The sequence below is a fragment of the Nycticebus coucang genome, chromosome 12, assembly GCF_027406575.1.
Source record: "Nycticebus coucang isolate mNycCou1 chromosome 12, mNycCou1.pri, whole genome shotgun sequence".
Lineage (NCBI taxonomy): Eukaryota > Metazoa > Chordata > Mammalia > Primates > Lorisidae > Nycticebus > Nycticebus coucang.
The window spans coordinates 9,517,687-9,532,198 of record NC_069791.1 but is presented as its reverse complement, the minus strand read 5'-3'; the positions used below and the strand labels follow the sequence as shown (position 1 = coordinate 9,532,198).

Below are 14,512 nucleotides of genomic sequence, written 5' to 3'. Positions count from 1 at the left end.
TCAGGTCAGATTACTGACAATACCCACCCTCCTAGAGTTTGAAGAGGTGTAAGAATTCAGTAAGGTCACACAGATAAAAAGCACTTTTTTTTTTTTTTTTTTTGAGACAATGTCTTACTCTGGTGCCCAGGCTAGATGTTAGCGGCATCATCACCATTTACTGCAACCTCATACTCCTGGACTTACATGGTCCTCCTGCCTCAACCTCCCAAAGAGCTTCGATCACATTCACATGACACCACACTCAGCTAATCTTTAAAAACTTTTTTTTTTTTTTTGTAGAGACAGAGTCTCACTTTATGGCCCTCGGTAGAGTGCCGTGGCCTCACACAGCTCACAGCAACCTCCAACTCCTGGGCTTAAGCGATTCTCTTGCCTCAGCCTCCCGAGTAGCTGGGACTACAGGCGCCCGCCACAACGCCCGGCTAATCTTTAAAAACTTTTGTAGAGATGGGGGCTCACTATTTTGCTTAGCCTGTCTCAAACTCCTAGCCTCAAAGAATCCTTCGGCCTCAGCCTCCCAAAGTGTTGGGATTACAGGTGTGAACCATTGCACCTGACAGAAAAGAACTCTTTTTTTTTTTTCAGAGTCTCACTTTATCACCCTGGGTAAAGTGCTATGCCATCACAGCTCACAGCAACCTCCAACTCCTGGGCTTAGGCGATTCTCTTGCCTCAGCTTCCCAAGTAGCTGGGACTAAAGGCGCCCGCCACAACGCCTGGCTATTTTTTGTTGCAGTCTGGCCGGCCGGTTTCAAACCCACCACCCTTGCTATATGCGGCCGGTGCCCTACTCACTGAGCCACAGCCGCCGCCCCAGAAAAGCACTATTTAAGGCCAAGCGATAGTTATTGCACTCTAGCCTGGGTGACAAAGTGAGACCTTGTCTCTTTAATAAAAAAGGGGGCAGTACCTGTAGCTCAGTGAGTAGGGCACTGGCCACATACACTGAGGCTGGCGGGTTTGAACTCAGCCCAGCTAAACAACGACAATCGCAACCAAAAAGTAGTCGGGTGTTGTGGCAGGCACTTGTAGTCCCAGCTACTTGGGAAACTGAGGCAAGAGAATTGCTTAAGCCCAAGAGTCTGAGGTTGCTATGAGCTGTGACACCATGGCACTCTACCCAGAGTGACTGCTTGAGACTGTCTCAAGAAAAAAGTGGGGGTGCTGGGCATGGTGGCTCACCCCTATAATCCTAGCACTCTGGAAGGCTGAGGTGGGTTGACCACATGAAGTCAGGAGTTCAAGACCAGCCTGAGTAAAAGTGAGACCTGTCTCCACTAAAATCAGAAAAACAGAGGCAAGAGGATCTCTTGACCCCAAGAACTTGAGGTGACTGTGAACTATAATGCCACAGCACTCTAGTCAGAGTGTCAGAGTGAGACTCTGTCTCAAAAAAGATTAAAAAGAGGGGGGGCGGAGGAGGATGGTCCGGGCATAGTGGCTTACACCTGTAATCCTAGCACTTTAGGAGGGTGAGGCAGGTGGATTGCTTGAGCTCAGGAATTTGAGACCAGCCTGAGCAAGAGCAAGACCCCTTCTCTACTAAAAATAGAAAAATTAGCAGGGTGTTGTGGTAGGTGCCTATAGTCACAACTGCTTGGGAACCTGAGGCCAGAGGATCACTTGGGCCCAAGAGTTTGAGTTGCCATGAGCTATGAAGCCATGGCACTCTACCCAGGGCAACAGAGTGAAACTACATCTCAAAAAAAAAATTAGGGGGCGGCGCCTGTGTCTCAAAGGAGTAGGGCGCCAGCCCCATATGCTGGAGGTGGCTGGTTCAAACCTGGCCCTGACCAAAAAATGCAAAAAAAAAAAAAAAATTAGCCTATAATCCTAGCACTCTAGGAGGCCAGAGTGGATTGCCTAAGTTTATGGGTTGGAGACCAGCCTGAGCAAGTGCAAGATCCCTTCTCTAAAGCATAGCCAGGCATTGTGGTGGGTGCCTGTAGTCCCAGCTACTCAGGAGGCTGAGACAAGAGAATTGCTTGAGCCCAAGAGTTTGAGGTTACTGTTAGTTATAACTCCACAGCACTCTACCAGGGTGACAAAGTGAGAGTCTGTCTCAAAAAAAAAAAGAAAAAATTAGGGATTGGGTGCAGTGGCTCACATCTATAGTCCTAATACTCGGGAAGGCAAAGATGGGTAGATTGTCTGAGCTCAGGAGTTCAAACCAGTCTGAGCAAGAGTGAAACCCTGTCTCTATTAAAAATAGAAAAACTAGTTGGCATTGTGGTAGGCACCTATAGTCCCAGCTACTCAGGAGACTGAGCCAGGCTGATCACTTTAGCCCAAGAGTTTGAGGTTTCTGTGAGCTGTGTTGCCATGGCACTCTACCCAGGGTGACAGAGTGAGTTGAGACTCTGTCTCAAAAATAAATAAATAAATAATAAACAAAAAATAAAACAATTAAAAAATAAAGGGTGGCGCCTGTGGCTCAAGGAGTAGGGCGCCGGCCCCATATGCCAGAGGTGGTGGGTTTGAACCTGGCCATGGCCAAAAAACTGCAACAACAGCAACAAAAATAAATAAATAAATAAAAAATAAAAAAGAGAGGGTGGGTAAAGGCGAAGTGCTGTACAAATCAGTAAGGCAGTGTGGTGGAAAGGGCATGGACTTGGAGTCATATAAACCTGGGTTTGAATCCCAACTTTGTCCCTTGGGTAAGTCCTTTAACTTTGCTGAGACTTAATTTCCTCATGTGAAATGAAGGTAACAAAACCCACAACTCAGTGTAGTTTTAAGGATTAAATGAGAGAATTCAGGAACAGCACCCAGCAGGCTCTGGAATATAGTAAATGCTTCACAAGTACTGGCTACAATCACAACTATTACACCTGTTACAAATGTAAGAGGTGTGACCTCACATCAGTTTTTACTCTTCTCTGTTTGCCACATGAGGATGCACAGAGGCTGCCCTAAACTAGAAATTTGGGTCTACCCCAAAGGCCAAGGAAGGCTGACCAAGGCGTACCCATCATTCCAGAGATCCTTCAGGTGGTCATGTACCAGCTCCAGAATTTTGTCCAGCCACGTCCAGAATGGAAGCCTACCAGGGGGACTCTCTCGCTGAAGGAAGAAAGTCAGGGAAATGAGGAATTGCTCCTAGTAGGGGAAGGAGTTGTAGGAAGGGTTAGTATTTGGACTGGAGGCGATCTAGCCACACAGGATGCGGAGTGTTACCTTAGTGAAGTCAGCCCAAGACAACAATGCATCCTCATTCTTATAGTTCTGCCCTGTGGGACAGAACAAACAGTGTAGATGACAAAGGCAGTCAGAAGTCCTGGGATAGACAGGACAAAGGGCCAGGAAGACCAAGGCTAGGGAAAGGATGAGAGACAAGGAGACTTGTACCAAACAGCTTGTTTCTCAGCATGCTCAACTGCTCTAGGTCAAGGCCTCGGCCAATGTAGGAAGAGAACTGCCAACTGAGAGCAGGCCCCAGCAAGCTCCAGGGTGCCTTGGGAGGGCTGGAGAAGAATTGCTGGTTCTGTAGTGGGGAGGAGAGGACACTGTGGCTCAGAAGCACCCCTCACACCAAGCTTCCACACGCCTCCTGTTTACCCTCCACCTCTTTACCTGGGGGTTTGGGCTGAGAAGATTGAACCAGAGAACTGAGGCCCAGGCAATTGAGAGTTGGTTCATGTTAGAAATAATTACCACAGGGAGGGTGTCCGTCTGGGGAGAAAACAGGAGTCACAGAGTAAGGATGTGATATTTCTAGCTGCAGCTGTTTGTAAGGGAAAAGAGTGATCTCCCACCCTGAGAGGCTTCTGTCTATCCCCTTCTTATGCCTTCTTCTGAATATGCCTCCTCTCTCCCTGCTCTCCATTTTCACTCACTTTCAGCTCCAGCTTCAGACCTTGGTAGGTGTATTTGACCATGAAGCTGATGATGTGCAGTTCCTCTGTCACACATAGTGGCCCCTGAGACAGCCAAAGACACAGTGATGAGAGGCAAGTTCCCTATGGCAAGTTCCTCCCACTCCCCAATCCTCTCTCCAGGCCTCACCTTATTGCTGCCTTTTCCTGAAACACTTGAACGTTGTTCCAACAGAGTCTGCAAGTTGAAGGGAAGGAGAGAAAAATGCCCGTGTGGGGACCCTAGGGTCCCAGAATACCTGTTTTCCTTAAGTCCTCTCAAGGTCTGGGAACCACCCCCAGCCCCTGATCCTCTGGACTAGAGCCTAAGCTATTAGCCCTTCTTACCAGATAGCCAAAGTCCCAAATTAAGCCCTGACTCTGCCCCTTCTCTGGGGTCAAAGTTTTCTGGTTTGAGGTCAGAATGTTGAATTTCCGGAAGCTGTTGCAGGAGGAAGACATATACAGACAAGGAACAATGTTATTGTAAAAGCTTGGAAGAACAACAGCAAAAGTCCCCTTTCATTTCCGATCTCTTCTTCTCCCTTTATCCATATCCCACCCAAACCTCCCTCCTCCCTGTCTGTGTTCCCACCAGGACTGCCGAAGGTGATTGTGGAGGTCATGTGGTCTACAAATGTTTGCAGTGTCCTTGTCAGGCACCTACCCTTGTAATTGAGGAGGATTCCTGAAAAGAAATAAAATGAAATCATTTGGGGGTAAAAGAACATAGGAGACAGACCTGCACTCAAACCTGACTCTGAGCACACCCGCTAGGTGGCGTTGAGGAAGAGGTCTAATCTCTGAGTTCTCCCTTATTTGTCCATTACACTAGTGACACCTAACTCATGGGGTTGCTATGATAATTAAATGAGTATCTGACATGCTACATGTCATACAGTAAATGCACAACGAAAGATGAGTTATTCTTTCTAGGAGGTATGAATGGAAAGGAGTTAGAAGACAGCCCTGTAGGGTGGTGCCTGTGGTTCAGTGAGTAGGGCGCTGGCCGAGGGTGCTGGGTTTCAACCCCGCCCAGCCAAACTGCAACAAAAAAATAGCTGGGCGTTCTGGCGGGTGCCTGTGGTCCAGCTACTGGGGAGGCTGAGGTAAGACAATTGTCTAAGCCCAAGAGCTGAAGGTTGCTGTGAGCTGTGACACCACGGCAATTTATAAAGGGCGACAAAGTGAGACTGTCTCTAAAGAAAAAAAAACGACAGCCCTGTGGTGAAGAGTGAGTGTCTCCTCTACCCCAGCAACTGGCCACCCCTTGGTCTTATCCTTCACCTGGCCCAATTTACCTGTCCACAGAGACTTCCACAGTCAGTGACTCATTGCCTTCCTGGAGTCTCACCAGCAGCCTGAGGGAAGAGTGGGGGATGGGAAAAGTAGTCAATAACCTCCTGGATAGGCCAGATGTTCCAAAAAGATAAGGAATGTGCTTAGAAGAGGTAGGTAGATTGAGGGGGAAGAGAGAAGAAAAGACCAAGCCAGAAAATGCACAGTGGCAGGGCTGGAAGCAGGAATGACTTCTGAAATGCCAACCTTGTTCGCACCATGAACTTGTTCCCAGTCTTGATGATGAGAGGTCGATGGGGAATTTGGGGCATGCAGGGCTGGTTTTCTACCACGAAGGCTCTGGGGAGAAAGGTGTGGAGACAGTCTACAACTAAGTATGTAAGAATGGCTCCCCTGTTCCTTCCCTTCCCAAAGGTCCCCCCTGGCCTGCAGACCTGTGGAGCAGACGCTGTAGCAACTCTTTGACCTGGGCCTTCCGCAGGTCCACCCCTTTAATAAGAGGGTCAGCTTTGTAGCTAACCAAGCCACTCAATCCCTTCAGCTCCTTCAGCAACTGCCGCAGGTGAAACAGCAGCTTTGCTCCATCTGTGAACCTAGGTGACAGAATCCAGGGAGAGGGATTCCATGAGTTTCCTACAGCCCCCATCTAGACTCCAAAAACTCTTCTTAAATATATGGAGAGTCAGAATCTAATTGGGCTGGGTGTGGTGGCTCATGCCTGTAATCCTAACATTTTGGGAGGCCAAGGCAGGGAGATAATTTGAGGCCAGCAGTTCAAGACCAGGCTGAGACCATTATTATAAAAAAAGAAAAAGAACCCAGTGCCTGTGGCTCAGTGAGTAGGGGTGCCAGCCCCATATATTGAGGGTGGCAGGTTCAAACCCGGCCCTGGCCAAACTGCAACAAAAAATAGCCGGGCGTTGGGCGGGCACCTGTAGTCCCAGTTACTCAGGAGGCTGAGGCAAGAGAATCACCTAAGCCCAAGAGCTGGAGGTTGCTGTGAGCTGTGATGCTATAGTACTCTACTGAGGGCGACAAAGTGAGACTCTATCTCTAAAAAAAAAAAAAAGAAAAAGAACCCAAGTATGGTGGCCTGTACCTGTAGTCCCAGATACTTGGGAGACTGAGGCAGGAGGATCACTTGAGCCTAGGCATTTGAGATTGCAGTAAGCTATGATGATGGCACTGCACTCTAGCCCAGGTGAAAGAGTAAGATTCTGTCTCAAAAAAAAAAAACAAAAAACAAATGCCCCAGCAAAACAAAATAGCTAAGATATGGAATAGCTTAGGTATGACCTAAGTGTCTATCAACAGATGAATGGATAAAGAAAATATGTGGTATGGAAGTTAGTTAGAAGCCAGATCAAGAAAAAAAAAAGTCTTATATATTGTATATAACTACAATGGAATACTATCTGGCAATTAAAAAGAATGAAATCCTGTCATTTGCAGCAACATCAATGGAACTGGAGGTCATTGTGTTTTGTGTTTTTTTTTTTGAGACAGAGTCTTACCATGTCACCCTAGGTAGAGTGCTGTGGCATCACAGCTCACTGCAATCTCCAACTCTTGGGCTTAAGTGATTCTCTTGCTTCAGCCTCCCAAGTAGCTGGGACTACAGGTGCCCAGCACAATGCCTGGTTATTTTTTGTTGTAGTTGTCATTGTTGCTTAGCTGACCCCGGCTGCATTTGAAACTGCTAGCCTTGGTGTATGTGGCTGGCGCTGCAACCACTGTACTATGGGTGATGAGCCTGGAGGTCATTGTGTTAAGTGAAGTAAGCCAGCACAGAAATGGAAATATGGCATGTTCTCACTTATAAGTGGGGGCTAAAAAAGTTCATCTTATGGAGGTAGTATGTAGAATAATAGTTACCAGACGCTGGGAAGAGTGTGTGGGGGTAACCAGATAAAGAAAGGTTGGCTAATGAGTAAAAACACACATAGGAAAAAAAAGAGGGAAAAATAAATAAATAAATATCAGAAGGAAAAAAAAAAAAAAACACAGTTAGGGCAGCGCTCATAGCTCAGTGTGTAAGGCGCTGGCCACATACACCCAGGCTGGCAGGTTCGAACCCAGCCTGGGCCAGCTAAACAACAAAGACAACTGCAACAAAATAATAGCCCAGTGTTGTGATGGGGGCCTATAGCCCCAGCTACCTGGGAGGCTGACACAAGAGAATCCCTGAGCCCAGGAGTTGCTGTGAGCTGTGATGCCATGGCACTTTATTGAGGGCAACATAGTGAGACTCTGTCTCAAAGAAAAACAAAAAACAACAACAAAAAACAAAAAACACACACAGAGATAAAAGGAGTAAGTTCTAGTTTTTGATAATACAGTAGAATGACTATAGTTAACAATGATATGCTGTATATTTTAAGATAGCTAGAAGAGGGGCTGGGTGTGGTGGTTCATGCCTGTAATCCTAGCACTCTGAGAGGCAGGTGGATTGCCTGAGCTCATGGGTTGAAGACCAGCCTGAGCAAGAGAAAGACCTCATCTCTAGAAATAGCTGGGTGTCACGATGGGTGCCTGTAATCCCAGCTACTTGGGAAGCTGAGGCAAGAGAATAGCTTGAGCCCAAGAGTTTGAGGTTGCTCTGAGCTATGACTTCATGGCACTCTACTGAGGGCAACAAAGTGAGACTCTGTCTCAAAATAAATAAATAAATAAATAAAAATAGGTAGAAAAGAAGATCTGAAATGTCCCCAACACAAAGAAGTAATAAATGTTCAAGGTGATGGATATCCTAAACACCCTGATTTCATCATTACGCATTCCAGGTATGTATCAAAATATCACATATGCCCCATAAATATATACAAATATTATATATCAATAAAAAATAGATATATATTTGCATATCTGAATAGGGAAAATATATTAAAAAACATTAAGGGGCCAGACATGGTGGCTCATGCCTGAAATTATAGCACTCTGGGAGAGTAAGGTGGGAGGATCAGTTGAGGCTAGGAGTTGAAGCCTGAGCAAGAACAACAGCCCATCTTTACTAAAATTAGAAAGACGAGTCCCAGCTACTCGTGAGGCAGAGGCAGGAGGATTGCTTGAGCCCAGAAGTCTGAGGTTACAGTGAAAAAATTAACTGTGGGTATCTCTGGATGATCATCAGATTATGGATGATTTTTATTTGCTTTTACTTTTAAATTGTTTGAATATTTTCAATCAGTATATGTTATATTTACATAATCACAAAAGCAATGAAGTTCTTTCTATTAAAAAGAATGAAACAAAGGATCAACAGAATGACAATGTCATCACCTAGGGAAAAAAGTGAGCATACACTTTAACCCAGGAACATCACTTCTGTAATTTACATTACAGAAATAATTAGGGAATTAAACAAAGGTGTAGCTGCAAAGGTATTTCCTGCAGCACTTTATTTATTTATTTATTTAAGACAAAGTCTCACTTTGTTGCCCTTGGTAGAAAGCTGTGGTGTCATAGCTCACAGTAACCTCAGTCTCTTGGGCGTACATGATCCTCTTCCCTCAGCCTCTGGAGTAGCTGGGACTACAGGTGCCTTCCACAACACCCGGTTGGTTTTTCTATTTTCAGTAGAGACAAGGTTTTGCTTTTGCTCATGCTGGTCTCGAACTCCTGAGCTCAAGCAATCTATTGGCCTTAGCCTCCCAGACTGCTGGGATTATAGGTATGAGTCACCGTGCCTAGCCTTAGGAAGCTCTCTTTTCTGAGAATATGCCTTTGAATTAAGTCACTGTTTATCTTATAAGACAGTTGTGAGTAGGAACCCCAAAGGTGAGAACACAAGATCACCCTTCCATAATACCCAAGATACTCCTTTGGAAACAGGACAAGGTTAAGAAAATAAAGAAGTTGGCTGCATGGGCGGTGCCTGTGACTCAAAGGAGTAGGGCGCTGGCCCCATATACCAGAGATGGTGGGTTCAAACCTAGCCCCAGCCAAAAACTGCAAAATAAAGAAGTTGGCTGCAACATTTCTTTGAAAACTACTCAAGTAGCCTATAGTCCCAGCTACTTGGGAGGCTGAGGCAAGAGAATCACCTAAGCCCAAGAGCTGGAGGTTGCTGTGAGCTGTGACGTCACAGCACTCTACCAAGGGTGACAAAGTGAGACTCTGTCTCTAAAAAAAAAAAAAGAAAAGAAAACTACTCAAATAAATGACAATATTACTACTAGTCAAGGGAAACAAATATCTTCCCTACTCATTATCCAGGAAGATAATGGTCCCAGGCCATCTTAATACCCTGAGGTATTTCTTGTAAGAACCCACACAACTTCAGAACAGGGATAGGCATCACCAAGTTCTAGGAAAAGTCCTTGAATGGATCCTCCTATTAATTTCCCTATGGAGGCTTGGCGCTCATAGCACAGTGGTTACAGCGCCAGCCATATATACCGAGGCTGGTGGATTCGAACCCAGTCCAGGGCAGCTAAACAACACTGACAACTGTAAGAAAAAATAGCTGGGCATTGTGACGGGCGCCTGTAGTTCCAGCTACTTGGGAGGCTGAGACAAGAGAATCGCTTGAGCTCAAGAGTTTGAGGTTGCTGTGAGCTGTGATGCCATAGGATTCTACTGAGGGCGACATACTGAGACTCTTTTTTTTTTTTTGTAGAGACAGAGTCTCACTTTATGGCCCTCGGTAGAGTGCCATGGCATCACACAGCTCACAGCAACTTCCAACTCCTAGGCTTAAGTGATTCTCTTGCCTCAGCCTCCCGAGTAGCTGGGACATACTGAGACTCTGTCTCAAAAAAAAAAAAAAAAAAAAATATTTTTCCCTAGGGAGGCTGGGCGCCTGTATCTCAGTGGCTAGGGCGCCAGCCACATGGACCGGGGCTGGCGGGTTCAAACCCTGCCTGGGCCCGCTAAACAACAATAATGACTACAACTACAACAACAAAAAGTAGCTGGGCTTTGTGGCAGGCACCTGTGGTCCCTGCCACAAGTGCCTGCTGAGGAAGAGAATCGCTTAAGCCCAAGAGTTTGAGGTTGGAAGCTGAGGCAAGAGAATTGCTTAAGCCCAAGAGTTTGAGGTTGCTGTGAGCTGTGACACCACAACACTCTACCAAGGGTGACATAGTGAGACTCCATCTCAAAAAAAAAAAAAGATTTCCCTATGGAGGTAGGACCAGGGCTTCTCTCCCAGCCAGGCTAGTCCTACCTTGAGCCTGTCCCAACCAACCAGAGTAATGAGAGAAACTCCACATGAGGGATAAACCAAGAAAGATTCCATGGAAGCCCAAAATCATATAAATGTGAGGAATGTCCCAAAATATTTAAGTATCTCATCACTTATTAGCCCAACAAAGAAGACACAGGAATGAGAGGCCATTTGTTTCTTCTGAGTGTGATAAAGGCTCCTTCCAGACATCAGAACTACGCAAGCATAATTCACACAGAGAAAAGCCTTTTACACGCATGTGTGAAAAGTCCTTCAGCCATAGACTCATGTGAGAATCCACACAAGAGAGAAGCCCCATGCGTGTTCCCTTTGCCACAGAAGCTACTGCCAGTCATCCACATACCACCGCCATACGCGAATTCATGAAAATATTATCCTGAAAAATATTCTGTCCACACCAGAAGCTTCCAAAGCTACTCGTCTGATATAGTGTGTATAAATATGCATGTGAGTATGTATTATTCCCTAGTGCTTATCTGCTTAGATCATAAGGGCCGTGGCTCACGTCTATAATCCTAGCACTCTGGGAGGCCGAGGTGAGAGGATTGCTTGAGCTCAAGGAGTTTGAGACCAGCCTGAGCAAAGCAAGACTCTGTCTCTAATAAAAACAGAAAAATTGGGGCAGCGCCTATGGCTCAAAGGAGTAGGGCGCCAGCCCCATATGCTGGAGATGGTGGGTTCAAACCCAGCCCTGGCCAAAAACTGTAAAAAAAAAAAAAAGAAAGAAAGAAAGAAAAATTGGCCAGGTACGGTGACTCACGCTTGTGATCCTACCACTTTGGGAGGCTGAGGTGGGGTGGATTGCCTGAGCTCACGGGTTTGAGACCAGCCTGAGCAAGAGCCAGATCCCACCTCTAAAAAAAAATAGTCATCCCAGCTACTACTCAAGAGGCCAAGGCAATAGAATCACTTGAGCCTAAGAGTTTAAGGTTGCTGTGACCTGTGATGCCAGGGTACTCTATGGAGGGCAACAAAGTGAGACTCTGTCTCAGAAAGAAAAAAAAAAATAACAAAAAGAAACAACAACAACAAAAAATACAAAAATTAGTTGGGTAAAATGGTGTACATGTGTAGTCCCAGCTATTTGAAAGGCTAGTGCAAGGATTGCTTGAGGCCAGGTATTTGAGGTTGCTATGAGCTAGGCTTAGGCACTCTAGCCCTGGCAACAGAATGAGACTATGTCTCAAGAAAGAAGAAAAAAAAGAACACAACATATAACCTCCTTTTTTTTTTTTGTAGAGACAGAGTCTCACTTTATTGCCCTCGGTAGAGTATTGTGGCGTCACAGCTCACAGCAACCTCCAGCTCTTGGAGGAATAGCTGGGACTACAGGTGCCCGCCACAACGTCCGGCTATTTTTTGTTGCAGTTTGGCCGGGCCTGGTTTGAACCCGCCACCCTCGGTATACAGGGCCGGCGCCCTACTCACTGAGCCATAAGTGCCAACCCAGGATGAGGTTTGAACCCACCATGTCCATATATGGGGCCAGCGCCCTACTTCCTGAGCCACAGGCGCCACCCGACATAACTTCCTGACTGGGTTTTTCATATGTAAGATTGACGAGGGCATGAAATTTGTCCATTTTGTTCACTAAAGTATCACCTCCAGTGCTTAGAAAAGTGGCTGGCACATTTCTAATGACCAATAAATATTTTGAAAGAAAGAAGTCTAATTTATAATAAATTTTCTCATGAGAAAATATATATATTTTGAGACAGAGTTTCACTATGTTGCCTTCGGTAGAGTGCTGTAGCATCATAGCTCACAGCAACCTCAAACTCTGGGGCTTATGTGATTCTCTTGCCTCAACCTCCAAAGTGGCCGGGGCTACAGACGCCCACCACAATGCCCAGCTATTTTTTTGTTGCAGTTGTCATTGTTGTTTAGCAGGCCCAGGCCGGGTTCAAACCCGCCAGCCCCAGTGTATGTGGCTGGTGCCCTAACCACTGAGCCATGGGCACCGAGCCAGGAGAAAATATTTAGAAGAGTAGGTTTTTTTTTTTTTTTTTTGTAGAGACAGAGTCTCACTTTATGGCCCTCGGTAGAGTGCCGTGGCCTCACACAGCTCACAGCAACCTCCAACTCCTGGGCTTAAGCGATTCTCTTGCCTCAGCCTCCCAAGTAGCTGGGACTAAAGAGTAGGTATTTTTCAAGTATGTTCAAGGACATATTAGTGATTTTTTTTCTGCTTTACAATATAATTACTATAAAATAGCTTACTGGGGGAAAAAAAACCCAAATTTAAAATAACCTACATGTTCAAATATAGGTATTCATTAATTAAATTATCACTATATAGGGGACTATTATGCAGGCATTAGAAGTAACTATTATAACATATTGTTAAGTGTTTTAAAAACCACAAATTTATTGCGGCGCCTGTGGCTCAAAGGAGTAGGGCACTGGCCCCATATGCCAGAGGTGGCGGGTTCAAACCCAGCCCTGGCCAAAAACCAAAAAAAAAAAAAAAACCCACAGGTTTACAATAGTATGAACAATATGATTCAATTTTTGTTTCAGACTAGATAACAAGTAATTTTCGGCATAATATTCATTACCATAAAAAAAGGAAATATATTTCTTTTTATTTATTTCTTTTTTTTGAGACAGAGTCTCGCTCTGTCACCTGGAATAGAGTGCTATGACATCCTCGCTCACAGCAATCTCAGTCTCTTAATCTCAAGAGCTCCTTCTGCCTTAGCCTCCTGAATAGCTATGACTACAGGCACCTACCACAATGCTTGCCTAAATTTTCTTTCTTTTTATTTTCTTTTTTTTTTTTATTGAGATAGAGTCTCACTTTGTCACCCTCGGTAGGGTGCTATGGCATCATAGCTCACGGCAACCTCTAACTCTTGGACTCAAGTGATTCTCTTGCCTCAGCCTCCCCAGTAGCTGGGACTACAGGTACCTGCCACAATGCCCAGATATTTTTTTGTTTGTTTGTTTAGCAGACCCGGGCTGGGTTTGAACCCAACAGCCCCAGAACATGTGGCCAGTGCCCTAACCACTGAGCTACAGGCGCCCAGCCCTAATTTTTCTATTTTTAGTAGAGATGGGATTTCCCTCTTGCTCAGGCTGGTTTCAAACTCCTGAGTTCAAGCAATCCATCTGCCTCAGCCTCCCAAAGTGCTAGGATTACTAGCATGAGCCCTTGTGTCCAACCAGAAATATATTTCTTGAGTGATTAAAAGTGAAGGAGACGGGCAGCGCCTGTGGCTCAGTGAGTAGGGCACTGGCCCCATATACCGAGGGTGGCAGGTTCAAACCTGGCTCCAGCCAAACTGCAACAAAAAGATAGCCAGGCGTTGTGGCGGGTGCGTATAGTCCCAGCTATCAGGCTGAGGCAAGAGAATCGCCTAAACCCAGGAGTTGGAGGTTGCTGTGAGCTGTGTGACGCCACTGCACTCTACTGAGGGCGGTAAAGTGAGACTCTGTCTTTACCAAAAAAAAAAAGTGAAGGAGAAACCAGATTGCAGATTAATTCATTACTCTCACTGAAGCAAAAACTGAGCCCTGGGCTCCCTGAATGGTGAGGATGATGAGCAGAGTATAGTGCAGTCAGACTAGGGAGCTGGGATCGTTCTGGGGAACAGAAACTAATGAGGACAATGCTTCTTGCTGTATATAGGGAACTACAACTTAAAAATCACAGGGGGTGTGGATACAGAGATTCCACTCACCATTTCTCCAGCTGTTCCAACCCATGGTCCAGGGGAGCTCCAATGCAGGCTTTTTGTTGCTGGACTTTCCACTCCTCCAACTTTGGCAGCAGCAGCTCGACTAGGGTAGTTAATCTGCCCAGCAATGCTTTGGAGGCATCCAGCACCTCCTAGGAAGGAGATAATGTGTATGCTGAGAGCCTCTCACTATACCCTCCACCTTCCGCCTGGGAGGAGAAGACAATGAAATCAAGGCAGAGGGGCCAGAGCTCCAGATCCCTTGTTTTTCCGAGCTCCCCACTCTCCCTGTCCTCTACCTCCTACCTTTCTCTTTTTGTCCAGTTCATTGAGAGTTTCTTGTAGAAGCTGCTCCTGTTTGGTCTGATGGGGGTCCAAAGAGGATGTCTTCCCTGGATAAGAGCAGGAGTCAGATCAGGGGATCCTTCCCCTCTCTTTTCTGACCAAGGTCTCAGTTGGAGTCAGGAAAGGGGAATATCGGAGGA

General features: G+C 45.9%; 1 protein-coding gene across 3 annotated transcripts in view; it reads right to left on the bottom strand.

The window, feature by feature from the left end:
* The window catches only part of STAT2 (signal transducer and activator of transcription 2), a 29,329-nt gene that overhangs the window by 6,885 nt on the left and 7,932 nt on the right, over positions 1-14,512 (bottom strand). For 2 of the 3 annotated variants that reach the window (XM_053555958.1, XM_053555960.1), the window contains exons 7-19: positions 14,334-14,419; positions 14,031-14,179; positions 5,594-5,752; positions 5,406-5,498; positions 5,162-5,221; positions 4,528-4,548; positions 4,209-4,302; positions 4,012-4,059; positions 3,843-3,926; positions 3,580-3,678; positions 3,349-3,490; positions 3,184-3,236; positions 2,975-3,069 (exon numbers count right to left, since the gene is read on the bottom strand). In XM_053555958.1, coding sequence (XP_053411933.1) covers positions 2,975-3,069; positions 3,184-3,236; positions 3,349-3,490; positions 3,580-3,678; positions 3,843-3,926; positions 4,012-4,059; positions 4,209-4,302; positions 4,528-4,548; positions 5,162-5,221; positions 5,406-5,498; positions 5,594-5,752; positions 14,031-14,179; positions 14,334-14,419 — 1,183 coding nt within the window. The remainder of the gene's footprint in view (positions 1-2,974; positions 3,070-3,183; positions 3,237-3,348; positions 3,491-3,579; positions 3,679-3,842; positions 3,927-4,011; positions 4,060-4,208; positions 4,303-4,527; positions 4,549-5,161; positions 5,222-5,405; positions 5,499-5,593; positions 5,753-14,030; positions 14,180-14,333; positions 14,420-14,512) is intronic. The other variant, XM_053555961.1, reaches the window with a different exon arrangement.